At 42.6% G+C, this 17471-nt stretch overlaps 1 protein-coding gene across 12 annotated transcripts in view; it reads right to left on the bottom strand.

Moving 5' to 3' along the window:
• The window catches only part of ppfia1 (PTPRF interacting protein alpha 1), a 59793-nt gene that overhangs the window by 15063 nt on the left and 27259 nt on the right, over nt 1-17471 (bottom strand). For 6 of the 12 annotated variants that reach the window (XR_014124142.1, XR_014124143.1, XM_081715875.1 and 3 more), the window contains exons 10-25: nt 16646-16729; nt 16339-16470; nt 15750-15812; nt 15542-15624; nt 14883-15033; nt 13858-14081; nt 13340-13571; nt 12310-12339; nt 11641-11753; nt 11105-11277; nt 10792-10882; nt 8747-8828; nt 8216-8416; nt 7477-7539; nt 6994-7020; nt 6290-6465 (exon numbers count right to left, since the gene is read on the bottom strand). Coding sequence is in view for 10 of the 12 variants with exons in the window: in XM_081715875.1 (XP_081572001.1) it covers nt 6290-6465; nt 6994-7020; nt 7477-7539; nt 8216-8416; nt 8747-8828; nt 10792-10882; nt 11105-11277; nt 11641-11753; nt 12310-12339; nt 13340-13571; nt 13858-14081; nt 14883-15033; nt 15542-15624; nt 15750-15812; nt 16339-16470; nt 16646-16729 (1925 nt within the window). In the remaining 2 variants the exon portion in view is untranslated. Of the gene's footprint in view, nt 1-6289; nt 6466-6993; nt 7021-7476; nt 7540-8215; nt 8417-8746; nt 8829-9937; nt 9950-10791; nt 10883-11104; nt 11278-11640; nt 11754-12309; nt 12340-13339; nt 13572-13857; nt 14082-14882; nt 15034-15541; nt 15625-15749; nt 15813-16338; nt 16471-16645; nt 16730-17471 lie in introns of all 12 variants that reach the window. The other 6 variants (XM_035525765.2, XM_081715871.1, XM_081715870.1 and 3 more) reach the window with 5 other exon arrangements.

The following is a 17471-nucleotide window of genomic DNA, read 5'->3' as shown; positions in this document are numbered from 1 at the left end:
CTCTGATCTAGTCACTCGTAGAAAGTGCCAATATTGTTGGTGATTTCAATATTCACTTTGATGGTGCACAAGACCCTCTGAGATATTGGTGAGACTCTGGTGATATACACTGATATACAGTGTACACATAGAGAACATAGTTATACTACCCCAGTCGGATGTCATCTCAGACCATTCCATCATTTCGTTTGAACTACATATAAGCCACAATATAGTAATCTCGCCTAGCTATCATACCAGACGAACAATCACGTCAGCCACTGTAGATTTATTGCGAATCTCCCAGGCTTATCATTTGTGACTAGGATACCCTCAAACCCCTCAGAACTTGATCAAATGACTGTGCTTAGAGTCAGTATTCCTCTGCACACTCAGTGATGTTTCTCTACTTAAGAATAAATTAATTAAGAACAAAAAATTTGTACCTTGGTATAATATCACATTCACAATTTATAACAAAACACTCGAAAAATAGTAAATTGGTAACATAAATGGCTTTAGTCTTCCAGCTTACATGGAAGGAGAGCCTTCTCAAGTACACAAAGGCACTTCTTACCACTCGAACATCTTATTTTCTATTAGGGTCTAGATATAATAAAAATAATCCTAGATTTCTATTTAGTACAATAGCACATCTTACTAGGAATAAAACTAACACCACTGCTCAGATTGCATCACACAGTAGTAATGAGTTCATGAATTTCTTCAATAAGAAAATTAACCACATTAGAGGCAACATTCAGAGTATTAACTCGACATTGGGCAGCTACTCGGAGATCATAACCCAGCCAAAAAGGACTCTAGAATCCTTTACACCTATCCAAGAGCCAGAACTTGCATCTGTGATCTCACGCTCATACCCTCCACTTGCTTACTAGATTCACTGTCCACACTTTAAGGAAATCCTACTTAAAGTAATCAATCCTTTACTAAACTTAATAAACTCCTCCTTGAACATTGGCTATGTTCCTAAATCATTCAAATTAGCAGGTTTAATCAGACCACTTATCAAAAAATCTAAACTTGGCCCATGTCAGCTGTCAAATTACAGTCCGAACTCAAACCTTCTATTTATTTCCAAGATCCTAGCTGTAGCTCAGCAGCTAAGCTCATATTTGAATCAGATACATGAAGTTTTTCAGTCAGATTTTAGGCCTAGTTATAGCATGGAGACAACACTAATTAATGTGGTTAATGACCTGTTGTCGGCTTTTGACCAGGGTTATGTCTCTTTGCTTATATTGCTAGATCTTAGTGCAGCATTTGACACTATAGATCACATTTTACTAGACAGACTCAAAAAATGTTGTTGGAATTAGGGGAATAGTCCTTTCCTGGTTTAAATCTTACCTAGCCGGACACTACCAGTTTATTAACATAAATGGAGACTTCTCAGCAGACTACAAGGTTAGCTATGGTGTCCCACAAGAATCTGCACTAGGGCCTTTGCTTTTTTCGTTATTTATGCTACCTCTAGGTGACATTATACATAAACACTGTGCTAGTTTCCACTGCTACACTGATGATACTCAGCTATATGTCTCAGCCAAACCAGGAGACATATATCATCTTGGTATTATTGACAAATGCATAAAGGACGTAAGACACTGGATGTTGAACTCTCTCTCACTTAATCCTGACAAATCAGTGGTGCTTCCATTAGGCCCAGAGACAGCTAGGTCCTCACTGTCTATTTACTCAATGAATCTCAATGATCTCCCAATCACATCTTCCTTTAACAGATCTTGGAGTTATTATGGATCTCTCATTCAAAGCTCATTTAAATAATATTTCTAGGACCGCCTTTCTCCAACTCAGGAACATTGCAGAGATTAGGAACATGCTCTCCTCACATGATGCAAAAAAGATAGTCCATGCATTTATCACTTCCAGATTGGACTACTGTAATGCATTACTACCTGGCTGTACCATTAAGTGCCTAAACAAGCTCCAGCTAGTTCAAAATGCAACAGCCACTGTTCTTACTAGAACGAGAAAATTTGATCACATCACTGCCATCTTAGCTAGTTTACATTGGCTCCCAGTAAAATTCCACATCGATTATAAAATACTTCTAATGACCAACAAAGCACTAAATGGTCTTGCCCCACAGTACCTTAGAAAACTCTTAGTATATTAAAATCCACCATGTCTGCTTAGAGCAAAAGGTGTAGGCTCTTTACTAGTATCAAGAATAAGAAAATCTGCCGCAAGGGGCAGAGCCTTTTCCTGTAAAGCTCCCACACTATGGAATAACCTTCCTGTAAATGTTTGAGACTCAGACACAGTCCCAATACTTAAGGCTAAGCTGAAAACTTATCTGTACAGTTAGGCATTTTATGAACTACTTCCCATCTGAGGTAAAGGTGTAGATCTAGGGGTTCATGGGCATTGAGAGTTATGGTAAACTGGGATGTTATGATGCTGTCACTTCACCTCTCTTTTATCATTCAAGTTTGCTGACTGAGAGCGGCAATGTGCTGATGTTCCAGGGTGCACTCATGCCTGTGTTTCCTTCTGGCTCTATCCTTGGACATGTGCACACCATCGGGTCAAGACTAGGACTAGAAAACCAGACTAGACATTAATTGCTTCTCTTAATTTTATTGTTATTTCTTTCTTTATTCCTTAAAATTGTTACTATTGTGGTGATTGCTGTTGGCCAGACAGGGATGGTTTGTGTCTTGGTTCCTCTCTGGTTCTAGAGACTGTTCAGCAGTCTCTTGGTTTTAGTCCTGCTCAATTAGTGTTTGGACATATGGTTAGAGGACCTCAAACTTTTGAAAGACAGATGGCTACAAAGCAATGATTATGAGAGTCCTTTTAAAGAATGGTTAGAGTCTGCTTGTGAACTAACTAAAAAGGTGTTAGCCACAGCACAATCAAAAATGAAAATATATGATGAACGAACTGTAGCAGTTTTATTTCAGATTCAAAGCAAACTTAAAAGAATCAGACCAAACTTGGGACAGAACATGTATAAACATTGGAGCGGCTTGTCAGAAGTGTAAAGAGCTACGGGACCTGAAAGGATTCAAAATGGATGCAGTTAGCTGCATATTTGACATACCTAGCTAATTACACCTGCTTGATTTATTTGCACTTTGATTTTTAAGGGAAAAAAAAAAACAAAACAAAAAAACTACAAAGCCAAGATGATAACGCTTACAGTAACATTCCATAGCGTATTTCTCATTTTACTGTGATGTTGCAGTCAGGTTAACATTAGCTTGCTAAGACTACTGGTTAGTGCTGTTTATGTAAAAGTTGCAGAAAATATCTTGAATTGCTCAGTCATACAAGCTTGGTGTCTGTCTGTGCTCTTACAGTTAAATTTTGTCATAAGTGATTTATAGCTTATTTAGTGCTACTAACAGTCTGTAGCTCTTTTACCAAATGGACATTACTGCAGATTACTTCTCATGCCTACAAGATTTAATTCTGCTTGTTTATTGGCCAGCAATGTTGACATTTCACAATGTGCACAGCTAAAAAGGAGTTAGCCACAACACAATCGAAAATGAAAAGATATGATGAACGGACTGTAGCAGTTTTATTTCAGACAGCTGATGAGGTGTTGGTTTTCTTGCCTCATGTAAGGTCTTCATTGCAAATGAGATTTTCAGAAACATATATCATTATGAATAAGCTCAGTGAGATGGATTATGTGATGCAAACTTTGGACTGTATTGTCTCCAATACACTGTCATGGCTTTCGGCATGAAAAATGCACCTACTATGTTCCAGCAATTAATGAATAACATACTGAGTGGGATATCCAAGGATGAGGCTTATTTGGATGATGTACATTCGGCAACCTGGTTTGAACACTTAGTAACTCTTGAAACTGTTTTTAATTGCTTGCAGACCACTTCTCTTACACTTAAATTTAGCCAAGTGTGAATTTGGAAATGCCACAGTTGTTTTACAAGTTACCCACACGAGGGCAGACTATAAGAAAACCTGTGAGCTGCAGAGATAACTCATCGTTAATCAACACAGACGACCCGATTGGCCAATGGGACAAATCAACCTCTCTTTAAATGCCGGTGTCGCTTATGTGTTGGTGCCCATGGTTTCTTGGTCAGTAGTCGCTATGCGCACCACAGTAGACACAGTTCTGTAGGGCTCAGAGTTTGTACAATCACTGTCTGTTGTACGCTCTCCTTGAGATTGGGGTGTTGAATTTGAATGTACCCTTTTTCTGTCCCAGGTTCTTTCATTAGAGCCTTAGGAGTTAGTACTTCGCTGTCTAATTAGGTTCTTAGAGCCTTATGAGTGTATTTGAGCTTTAGAGGTTTTATGTGCAGGGCCTTGAGTGGTTAGATGTAATGCTTATCCATTAGGAGAAGCAGTCAGAAACATGGAGAATTGTGAATTTCTTTTTTTTTTTTTTTTAGGGAATTAAAGTTAGTGGTTGAGTTGGCTTTAGTACATTTTTTTTGTTTGCTGTGTTGGTGTAAAGGCCACCCTGAAGAAACACTCCTGTTATAAAAGAAAAGCCCTTATAGAGTGCATCTCTGAGTTGTTGTTTTTTTAATTTTGCACCCTTTTATGGTCCTAGAATTGGAGATCACAAAAGGTGTAGGTAATGGGGCCCTAAGAACTATGAATATTGTCTATGAAACATCTATATAATTTGCAGAAAAGGTGTTTTTGTTCAATTAACCACACACATGCCTGTATCCAACAAGTTTCCAAGTATTCTCTCTCAAACACCATTAAAACCATTAAAAACATTAGTTTAAAAATTACTCATACAGTTAGCATAAATAAATTCACTATTGTAGTTTAAAATATATATAAAAGCCTCATGTTCGTATTAATAATGGTAGATCCATTTTCTGAGAAATAACAAATGGTAGATCCATGTCCTGACAAATACTTTGTAAATTTACTAATAACTTAAAATGTTACCACACTGCCAAATTGCAGCAACATATATTGTCAGCATAAATTGATGTATTAACCTAACCCAGCAGTACTTGATTTAAATTCCATGTTTCACTCTTACATGAATTAAAGCAGCAGTAGGTAATCCATATAAAAATAACCTGTCATAATTGCTGAAACTGTCACTATATGCTGACAGTAGTGTATGAGACTACAGTAATACATGAGAGAGATATGTGCGGAAAATCAGGCTCTTCTGGCTCCTCCTAGTCCTCCTGATTCCATATACAACAATCCACCATGCCCGAATCAAAACAACCAAATCAGAGCCATGAGGAGTGTCTGGAGGCTTGTGAATCACTGCATGCTCTCACTCAGTCAAGAGCAGTCAGTGAGGGGCTTCAGGAACTTTGCAAAAGCAATGGTGGATAAACAACCACCATCAGTGTAAAAAAAAAACAAAAAAACAAACAAAAAAAAACAAAACAAAAAAAAAAACTATCCATCTCTCCTTTGGCAATAAAAGCTTACACTCCAAAGATAAGTACACAGATGACGCTAAATGAAGTAAAGCAAACCGAAAAGAATCAGACCAAACTTGGGACAAAACATGTATAAACATGGGAGCGGCTTGTCAGAAGTGGAAAGAGCTACGGGACCTGAAAGGATTCAAAATGGATGCAGTTAGCTGCATATTTGACATACCTAGCTAATTACACCTGCTTGATTTATTTGCACTTTGATTTTTAAGGAAAAAAAAAAATACAAAGCCAAGATGATAACACTTAAAGTAACATTCCATAGCGCATTTCTCATTTTACTGTGATGTTGCAGTCAGGTTAACATTAGCTTGCTAAGACTACTGGTTAGCGCTGTTTATGTAAAAGTTGCAGAAAATATCTTGAATTGCTCAGTCATACAAGCTTGGTGTCTGTCTGTGCTCTTACAGTTTTGTCATAAGTGATTTATAGCTTATTTAGCACTACTAACAGCTTCTGTTATCATATATCCCAAGTACTGAAAATAAGGGATTGTAATTCTTTTACCAAATAGATATTACTGCAGATTAGGTCTCATGCCTACAAGATTTATTTCTGCTTGTTAATTGGCCAGCAATTTCACAATGTGCACAGCAGTCTCCTATGTAGGGTGGGGCTTTGGAAGTGGGGCAGTATTCATTTTAAATCCAAGTTCACGCTCTTAATCATACCATTTGCAGCGTTAACATCAGCTATAAAGGGACCGCGCCTACTGAATATACTGTAGCCTGGAGTACTTTTGCAAGAAGCAAACTGGAATTCTATTACCAAAGGAAAGAACAAATATCCCAAATTCAACGTGCTGAGGGAAGCTTTAGCATCCTAGCACAGGACATGGCACCATTAGAGTATTCTACCTGTGGAAGCTGTCCACCATTTTGAGCTGTCCACGGAGGTCCTTCTTGGTGAGGTGGTCAAGCATTCTGGCATCCACCAGAGACTCCATGAAGTAACTGCGGTACTGGGGCAGGCCCAGACTGGGAAGCCACTCGTTTCCAATCCACTCATGGTTCATGTCGCCATAGGCCAGGGTCTACACACAACACATAAATCATGCTTTTTGTTGTTTCTGGTAAAAAAAGTTTTGAGGAAATTCTTTTATCAAAGCAAATGTGTGGATTGATTAAATTTTTTAATTTTTTTTGCAAAGCAGCCTTTTAGTCTGTTTTTTTATCAAGGCAGACAATTAACGCCATCATAGCAATCTGACTGACCGTGCCAACAGATTTGCATTAGTTATATACCTACATAATTTGAAGAAAAAAAATTATTAAAAAGGTAGTTTACAATATGCCAGGACAGATCACAACCACTTTTAAACCTACATCCCAACCTAGGTCCTCAATATATTTTAATATACATGATTATAAATTATATCCATAATTAAATTAAAACAATTATTGCAGCAGTTGTAGATTAAATAAAGAATAATAAGGCAGGAGAAGTAATACTAATACCGAAAAACAATTAGTTCATTGTAGCAAAAAGAAACATTTTCTGATTGTGTTCTGATTTTTAAACAGATTGAAACAGCAAAAGATGGAGAGACAGAGATGCAAACCTGGGCCCAGCTACCCTCGTCATCCTCCTGGAGTTAGCAATGTTAGCGTTAGCATGAGGGAGATCCAGAGAGGGTCGTTAGTGAAGCATTAGCAGTGGTTAACATAACTTTGTGAGGCAGTGGAAAAGTACAGACAGTGCTATACAAAAAAATACCACAACACTCAATACCTGCAGCAGTCAAGTATGGACTTAGAACAGTAACAAAAGTATTTACTTTAACTATAGTTCTAGTTGTACATGTTCAAAAATACACACATACACACACACACACACAATGTAGACATAGAAGAACAATACTGTACACTACAAAAGGACTCAATATTCAATGAACAAAAACCAAAACAATTAAAAAAAAATAATAAAAAAATTTAAAAAATAAAAAAAACACACACACCACAAACAGAGAGAGGCAAACGGAAACGTGTAATGGGAGTGGCTACCAGTGAACCCAGCCGCATGGCGGGTAGATCAGGTGACTAACCGTGGGGGGCGTGGCTGCAAGATTCTCCATCTCCTCATGTGTAACCCAAACATTGCCCGTGGACTAATCCCGCCCGATCACATGACCCACCGGCGCGCAGCCAGCCACAATCACGTGGCCCGTGGTGAAGCACAATTCCGTGAGTGACAAGTGAAAATGATTGGAGAGAAGGATGAGGACAGAGGAGAGAAGGATGAGTAAAAGAAGAGATCAGTTTTGCAGGGCGGAAACAGCTGTTAAGCACCAGGCATTCAGATCAATAGTAAATCCACGTAATGACCAGCAAAAAAAAAAAAGGGGGGGGGGGGGGTCACCGGTGTTCAGTCCTGCTGGTGGATTTGTTAGTGCGAGTGAGGAAGGTAAGGGGCATGCTCCAATCAGAGGGAGTGAGGGAGTGTGCAAGACTGGACACTACGACAATCCTTTAACAAAATCATGCTACTGAGCCTGATCTGGCAATAGTAGTTAAATCAAATAACAAATAAGCATCAGCACTAAAGTAAATTATCTTTTCATATCTGTCAGTACTAGAATGTATATGAATAAAGAAATATGACAGGCTGATCTAGAAATAGACTGTCTTATCCTGTCATGTCAGGGTGTAGTGGTACATAACTGAAAACAAAAGTGCATCCATTCTAAAGTGACGTAATAATACAGCAAATATAAGTCAATAAAATATAGGTGCGCATTTGTTCGTGCATGCGCGCGTGCATGCGGCCACACAGGCACCACCTACCGTTCTGGAAGTAGCAGGTGCTGAAGGGCTGGTCAGGGACATGATCTCTTGGATTGCGAGGCGCAGCTTGAGCCGGTGCAAGGGGTTGCTGATGCCGATCTCCCGCTGGATCTCCGTGTCAGACAGGGCAGACATGATGGCACCACTCTTCACATTGGCACGGCAGGCTGCCACGTACCAGGCCGGCATGCCCACCCACAGCTGCGCAGCCACACAAGGGTCAGGGGCTTGCACAAATCACTCTTACTAATCACTGCTATCATGTGGGTCATTAAACTTCATCGCTGTCATTAAACTTCAATCGCTGTAGCTGCTCAAATTTCATGAGCAGACCCAATAAACAGGTGCACAGTGTTCTGTATCGACAGGGAGAGCAGGTCATCTGGGGAACATCCCACAGTAAAAGCACTGACCTTTTACTACTGATACCCACTGATTCTTAGATTGGTCCCCACAAAAGCAGCCCATAAGAATAGTGTGCCTCATCCAAAGCAGACAGCAGGAGGAGTAGAGTGCATTTGTGGGTCATACCTCCAGCCAGACAACTACAGTAGGACCATCCCACTGGGCGAAGGGCAGGCCCTGTCTTCGGGCCTCCTCCAGCAGCTCATGCCTGCAAATGCAGGGAAGAGGGTCAGAAAGACACACATCTCTTACCCCGTACACAGGCAGAAACACACACGCACATATATACGCGCTTGCACACACACACACCCCCAAAACCAGAGCATCAGACCCAGTGCACAATCACACCACACAGATTAAAGCCCTCCTGCAGAACACAATACACCAAAAGACATTTTCACACATGCTGATGCAGAAGTTTGATGGTTTTACAGGCACTGAAAACACATCTTCCAGGTAGAAACATGCATCACAAGCATCCCCACACTAGAAGCCCTCACACATGAAAAAAGGAGAGAGAGAGAGAGAGAGAGAGAGAGAGAGAGAGAGAGAATTTGGACAGTTCAGATCATCAGAAAGAGTCATTCCATAACTCAGATCAGTAGAGTCATAACATCCAGCTGAAGTGAAACTGAAAACCACCTGACAATGATCAATTCAGTGTCATTGTAAAATCAATGTCTGCAGTATCCTAACTAAATCCTAACCTCTATCTCTAATATACCAAATCATAACATTTCAGATTTTTTTTTTAAATTTAGGCTTTCATTGAGTAATAAATAGACAAGATCAGTTTGCTCCAAGATGTTGTCATTTTCCCAAGGAAACTGCTTGATGTGAATGCACAGAGTAACCATTGGCAGACATTATGATGTGGAATATAGGCTCATACTGACCGAACTCACACACATGACCTTAATAAATGAATATTTGATAATGGAAAATGATATTATTTGATATATATTTTCCTTTGAGCTCTACACACACAAACAATTTCAATAATGTTTACAAATGATTAGTGAGTAACAGGTGACAGCAGTACCAGCTGTAGCCACTAGATGGTCTCATTCTTCCTTTTGAGATCTTGCCGCTACTATCTAACCTGCTGAGTTCTAGCGCTTTAACGTCAGGTGAATGCAGGGCTCCCTGTGTGAGTAATAGCTGCATATAAAGGTGTAGTGCAGTGTAGCGTGGGTTAGTATGGGCAGAGCAGGCACTCGGGAGCGGCCGTGGGTGGTGTGCGGGAGGTGTTTCATGCCAACCATGCTCTACTCAGTCTGAACTAAGGTGAAGCGAAAGCAAAATGAAGCCACTTACCCTGTTTTTGGACTACAAATGACATGAAGAAAGGAATGGAATAAGAGGAAAAAACAAACAAACAAAAACAAAAATCAGCCAACTAAAGAGTGATGTGGAGGGGGAAAAAAAGGTGTTACGCTCTGCGTACAGTCAGCTCTATACAGGTGGGAAGTGCCGCAACTTCCATCCACTGAACACAATTACTGCACCTGCTGCTACGTGAAATATATGCTTGAAATAACATTTTAAAAAATGATATGAAGTGGGACCCCAGAAATAAAAATGGATTAATCTAAAATTAAATGAACCATGGATTTTTTTTTTTTTTAAAGTAACAAATGAATGGTGAATGCATATGAATGCATTTGAGCAGTGAATGCATGCAAACACTGTCCCTGATGAGCAGCCATGATTACCATTTTCTGTTTGCTTGCTCATACTCACGCCAGCTGCCCTCATACTACAGATGTTTATGTTTTAAAAGCCAATGGGAAGACAAAAGGCCTGAGAGCAAGACTGTGTAGCGGGCTAAAGCCTGGTGCAGGACGTGCTGAAAGGGGCGGGGTCGGGAGGCTCAACATGCCTGTGATGCCAATGCAGACTGAGCGAGTCATTGGTACTGAGTGCCACTGGGTGTCAGGGAGGCTTGTAAACACAGCCAACATGTGTCTCTAGGGGGCACAAACAGTGAGGCTTTGAGCTAGGCATGTCTCAAACATCCACAACCCTGCAGAGTGCAGCACACTGCCCAGTTGACATGCAGAGTGATGGGTTCCTCTGTACGAAGGCCTAAGGGCACCAACGGCCTGCGCTTTGCCAATCACGGGTGGTGTAATCCTTGTGGAGGGGCCGGACAGAGGGCATTAACCTACTTCTTCTGCAGCTTCCTGTTCTTCTCGCCAGGGCCGCCGAGCTTGCTGAGCACCATGGGATCCTGGGAGCCCTCTGCCTCCGGCGTGCCTGCTGCAAGGACATCAAAAACGATTAGAATTGTTTCAAAAGCGAGGATCATCGGGACCGTTAATACTCGGAAAATTAATTAAGCGTGACTTTAACGAGTTGAGAACATGAATGGTTATGTCGGACCAGAAGAGTGACAAATCAAGACTGCACTGGCTTTAGCAAATCCTACATCTACTTGATCAAAGGCTGAGGATTAAAGATGGAGAAGGGGGAAACAGGAACCTTGACTGAAGGACTCTTTGACCGGGGGCCCCGGTCGGCCCTTGTCTTTCTTGCCGAACAAGCGCCCAATGGATGACTTGATGCTCTTTTTCTTGGCGGCTTTGTTGAGCGAGTCCTGACTGCTGTTGCTGCTACTGGGGTTGCTGCCTTGACCGTCTTGCAGGGCTGCAGGGCTGTGGAACAAACAACCATGCTGAGCTACCATCAGGGACAATGAAATCTAGAAATGCCATCAGATATTAAAACAGTACAAAGACGTACACAAGGATATATCACAAGAATGACCATCATTTGGTAAATTAACACTGTAATTATGTGCAAATGTCAAAAACATGGTTTTATTAGTACATTTTTTTAAATGGTTTTATTTATGCGTCATTTAGAAGCTTAATTTTCACAACTGAAATGTTGGTGGCTTGGCATTGTTGGCAGTTAACATCTTAAGCACATTAGATATTTATAACACGTGATTTTAAAATGCTGTTTGGGCCTTTGTCTTCCAGGAAGCCTTGAACTGCATCAGGCTAAGAACTTGCCTCCGGATGTCTTCGTGGCTGGCAGCATGTCCTCCTCGGCTGAGCCTCACGGAGCGAGGGGTGGATGGCGGAGACGTCTCGCACCTGATGGTCGCTTTGTCATCTTGCACAGGCTGTGTGTAAACGAGACGCATTAGCAAAGTGAAAGCTAAATGGCCCCAGGCCCCAGGCCTCTCTACAGAGCCATGCTCACAGCTGGAGAAACAAAACTAGCCTGTTTGTTTTAATTACAGCACCAAGTTCAGTAATGGGTAGCTGTGCGTTTGAGGATGCGTGGTATAAGAAACGAGCGATCAGTTTCCAAACACCGCTCAGCAGACAATTACATCAGACTTGCAAAACGTCAAGAGAAATTGATGAATGTGGTGGAAAAACCAAAATTGCACTCTTTGAAATTTATACGTTTAGACATGGCACAGCTGACTGGAAAGAACACACTTCACATTTAAAATACACAAACTCTGAGCTAACACATATAGGCAGATAAAGGTCTAAAATATAAGAATTTCTTTCCTATTAAATTATAAGAAATGACTTGTATGTGTAATGAACCAACATCAGTCGTTTCTGCCAAAAACGCAATGCTAAAAATATGCTGAGAAGCTGTGAGGAGGAAGGAGCATGGGGGGCACACATGGGCCCGAAACCACACCAGTCCCTCCACATTACCTTCCTACGATGCTTCCGCAAGTCGCTAGGCTGTGGGGAAGCGTGCGGCACAAGCGAAGGGAAAGAAACAGAGCAAGAGTTAGTGGCACAGCAAACACACAAAATCAGAAAGCAGAGAACTCTGGCTGTAGACTCACACTGAGAAGGAAAAACACATCGCCCACCCCACCCACCCGCCGCCCCAAAGAGGAAGAGTGATGTGAGGTCAGCAAACGTTGAAGGAAGAAGGGTGAGATGAAAGCAGTAAAAAAAAACCCAAAAAAAACCAAAAAAAAACCACACACAACACAACACAACAAACAGGCAGGACAGGAAGTGAAGGACATCTCCCTGGAGAAGGTCCCCTCTCACTCTGAGGCTATACACTCAACCACATAGAATACCAGTCTGAATGACAAGCTCTAAATGCAATAACATTTTATAAATGAACATGAAATAAGGTTTGAATATGCTCAAAGCAGCCAAGTGCAGCTGTTTACTTTCTATTCCTCTTCGAATACATCTCTGGGCTGCTATTTCCAGAGTAAACAGTCATTAAGAGTGGCACAATTTTTCAGAAGGCCTAATTGCTCATTTCCTCTTTAACCCCCCCCAAAAAAAGCAGAGCATGGCGAAGCAGGCAGGAGTGGCTCCCTCAGGGAAGCAGCCTGCGTGAGCACAACCTCAGGAGTGGGAGGGCCAAAGTGGGAGGCAAGCGTGGTCACCTGCACCGTGAGTGGAGCACAATTAAACAGGGGGGCAGGGTTAGCGGCAGGGTACAGCTGGTAAGCTACGGTCTGATGGGAGAGCGAGCTCTGGATCATGTACGGGTCATAGCAGTATTGCTGGGACACACAGACAACAAGAGTTGGTTACTACATGAAGCCTGCAGCAACTACAACAAATCACACACACACAATGCTTACTGAGCTTGAGTTAGTAACACTCACAGACACACCCAGACATGACAAATTAAACTATGTCGATGGTCTTCATATAGATGAAAAGTACAAACATAGTGCATGCAACGGGAAGGTTGGGGGGCACTTACCAGGGTCATGACCCCCATGCGGTCAACCTCCCTGCTGGGACTGCGTGGAGCCCGGCGAGGGGTGGAGTGCCCCGAGCCTGGGGGGGAGGAGCCAGAGTGGGAGGAGCCTGGGAAGGAAGGTGGGATGGAGCCCATGGAGCGGAAGCGAGTGGTGAGGCTGTCACCGCTGCCCACCCGCGACTCAATCTCCTCGGCACGGAGAGCCGTGCTCTCCTTCTCCTCCTGGATCATTCTGAGCAGAGAGGATGATCACGTTTGTACTTACACACCCACACCTACACCCACACCCACACCCACCTCCTCAAACATAATGTTTATGATGTTGTGGAGGAGTGACATTTTCATGTGGTGCTGACATCCCATGTATCAAATAATTGCCTTTTTCTATTTTATTAAACAGAATGCAAGTTCTCTTGAGGTGGCTGTAACACATTGCTGAGGCTGTACCAGCCGGCTCTGCAGCCTATGTCTAAAGCTCACAGAGCACTCCCTCCGAGCCCACGGCATTCAGACGCCACCTGATCTCGTTGTTGATGGCATCCAGCTGTTCCTGGAGCATAAGGGCGAGGGTTTGTGCGTCAGCCTGTCCAGCAGGGGACAGCAGGTCCACCGAGCTGAAGATGGTCTCTCGGTCATCCTCCACGTCTGAGACATCCACGTCGCTTTCAAAGGCATAGGCAACTTTGGCCAGAACGTTGGCCTGCTGCACCCGTTCCCACTCCTGCTCATTCAGAGTCTGTACCTACAAAGAGGCGGCGCTAGAATTATCATTCTACCTGATGATAATCTTATTTCTTTGCTTGTAACAAATATGCATGCTAGCTATATTTTATTTTCCCCCAATGTTAGACATTGTGCTGTCTCATCTTTGCTACAAAGTACAGTAGGTTTTCACATCTGTTCTGGTATAGCGTATACATTAAGCTCGATGTGTGCAGAGTGATAAACGAGGCCGGGCTTCACTAGCCAGAAGCTATGAGGGAAACAACTACAGTCCGTAGCAAGGTTACATGCAGCCAACCATACCACTGCCACACCACTTACATGCCTCTGAAGTCCACAGAGGGCGCAGAGAGAGAGAGCGAATGGAAAGAGAGAGAACATCTGTGAAATCTGACAGTGCTTTGAATTAATCCAGGCAGCAGCATTAAATAATTCAATTGAGAGGGGAAAAAGTACAACTGTTCACTTTCTATGAAAATGAATTCAAGCATCAAATGATCAGTCAATTTTTCAAATATTTTTGGGTCATACTTGTTTTTACACATTGTTTCCACAATAGTAGGATTAAAGAAGAGTTTGGAAAAAAGTCTTAAATGAGACACATGTTCTTGATTAGCAAGTGTTCAGGGCAAGTGCTAACTTAACCTGTGCTGAGACTAAAGAGCATCTTTAGTCCCCACTTGCAATGACTGCAACCTGTAAGGGATACCGAGTGCGCAATTTAGGCTGACTAATTTTAACCTGAGAGCAGTAAACCAAACGCATGTCTGATGCTAGCAAAAACCAGATGTGGGTAATTAAGTGGGTCAGGTGTGCTTACCTTGCAGGGTTCGTCACGCAGAGCAGCAGCCCGCCCCTTCTGGGGCCGCCTGAGCACCAGGGCACCGCCATAGTGGTCTGAATGGCTGTCCATCATAGAGGACGCAGACACTGGGTACCTGAAGTCTGGGGTACTGTCCATGTGAGGCCGCCTACCAGCAAACAGTATGGCAAACAGACTAGTTGAAAGTGATGACAGCATAACAGTACTAGCAAGAGTCTTTTCAGATGGGCAAGCAAATAGTCCACCAAATGGTAGGTTTTAATGAAGCCATTTTGGGTTAAACAGAAATCATCCTGAGAGAAGTCTTCAAAGCTGCATCTTCCTGTTGTTTTTTAATTCACTTTCATCTACCAGATCTACTTTTTTTTTTTTTTTTGCTGATACAATAGCATGATTGTCAGACTCAAGAGCTTCAGCCATGGTTGCACCAATATAGATAAAACTATGGTTAATTTCTTTAAGAGCACCCTATTTTTAAAATATGGCCACCAAATGTGGCCTGCCTAAGACTGGTGTGGCTAACGAAGCAGCAGTGGAGCAAAACAGAATTAGACCTTGCCAGAGTCAAGACACTTTTTTGCTTGTTTGTTTGTTTTTTCCTTTTCTCTGCTGGGCTATGGGGTGGAGTTCTGTCAGTGCATCACAGAGCAGCTCACCCCTGCTGCAGCACAGAGTTGTTCCGGCTCCGGTCCTGCTCGCCCTCTGAGCGCATCGTCTCGATCTGGATCAGCAGCTGCTCCTAGACGCAACATGTAAAGCACAAACTAAAGACTTGGACAGCATGTGATTCTAACAGCAAACAGCCCTGGACAGCAAGACCACACAATGTTCTGTAAAACTGACAACATACATGAATGCACTCACTTTGTCATGGTGAGCTTCCTCAATTAATTTCTTTGTGTGATCCAGCTCCCTGATCAGGGCATTCTAAACAAGAAACAAAATAACAATATGAATAACAATAAGAGAAGAGAAGCCTTGTTGAAAGGTGGGTCAAACAGAAGTTAAATCCATTCAGTCTTCAGGAGGTTACATTTTATATCAGCTATCTTTTTTTTAATTATCTTTATTATAACAATCAAAGAAGTTATATTAAAAAAAGATAATTAACAGTCTGTTTCTAAATATGTTTCCCACAGTATTTAGCATTGTGTTTCTCTTGCTAAAAGGCAATGAATGCAGTGCTATGTTTTATTACAAATGCTGCAAGACCACAGACCAAATGGGACAGACTAAAAATGCTGAGGTTTTCAATTGTTTCATCTTATATTATTAACCACTTTAACTGACTGTTGAAAAAGACTAGAGAAGCCCTAATTTTTATTTATTTATTTTTTTACATGTAGCTAAACCAAGATCTGTGGCTCAAGCTGCCACTCAGTCACACAGCCTGAGTGGCAGCTTGTTCTTTTAACCAAAGGCGCATATGAGTGGGTTTGGGCCCCAGCATTACCTTATCCTCCAGGGCAGCCATCCTCTCCTTTAGATGGAGTTGTAGTCTCTCATTGGACTCCGAGAGAAGCCTGTCCACTGTCTCAGACAGACGTTTGTTGTGCTCCTCGTTCATTTTCTCCCGCTGACGGGCCTTCAGATCACAGACACACAAAAAAGTGAAGAAGCATGCAGCCTTTAGCACAGGCCATCTGAGAGGGAAAGAAAAATACTGTCCACATGTGGAGCAGATTCCAAGCTTCAGCCTCATAACCAGGAGAACTTTCCAAAGAGGTGACTGATGGGTGGGCTTAACTTTGCCCTCTCACCCTGAGCAGTTCCTGGTTCTTCTCCTCCAGCTGAGCTTCCATTTGCCGCAGACGCTCCTCCACATTCCCATGCCGCTCCTCAGCCTGCAGGTGGGAAACGGTGCCGTGAGCTTTTCAGAAACCTCCCCTCGACTCAAACCATGCAACAGCAACACAGGAACAAGCAAACGAAACCGCCGCACACCGGAGGGGAGGGACGGCAAACATATCCAACACAGACAAACAAGCCAACATTCTCGTCATCCAGAACTCTTAACAGAAAAGGACAGTCGCTGTGACAAGCAGTCTTGCCAGAGAGAGAAGAAAAAAAAAAAACATGCAACAAGAAGCAGAGTGCAGGCAGCAGCCCAGCCAGCATGCCAGCTTGGCACATGCAGAGAACGCGGCCCGGGGGGGGGGGGACTGTGGTCTGAGCGAGGCCCCCATGTCCTGCTCACGCGCAAACCCGTGCAGTACGGCAGCTGAGCAGGGAGAGGGGCCTTACTACTTTGGTTTTTCATTGCTCTTCTAGGCTTCAGAGTGCTCATGGAGGCCTATAGGAAACCTACTTATTGTTGTGAAGACACGGTCCAAATTAGAACTGCCTGATCTCCAGAAGAAAAGTACACCTCAAGCACTCTGAAGCCTCTCAGTGCTGACTGAGAGTGGACCAAGAGCTACGGTGAGATGCCAACTTCATATGACAAGGCTGCCTACAGAAGGCACGCCTTTCCTTTTCTTCAGTGCCAGTGGTCTGGCATGCTTCCTGTTCTGCTCAGGATGCATACGAGTGAGAGATGAGTGAAACAGCCAAGGTGGGGGGAGGTGAGAGAAGCAGGCAGATGAC

The sequence above is a fragment of the Electrophorus electricus genome, chromosome 6, assembly GCF_041902795.1.
Source record: "Electrophorus electricus isolate QZ-2024a chromosome 6, ASM4190279v1, whole genome shotgun sequence".
In the NCBI taxonomy this organism is placed as follows: Eukaryota; Metazoa; Chordata; class Actinopteri; order Gymnotiformes; family Gymnotidae; genus Electrophorus; species Electrophorus electricus.
The sequence above is the reverse complement of the archived record's forward strand: the minus strand, read 5'-3'. Positions and strand labels throughout refer to the sequence as shown.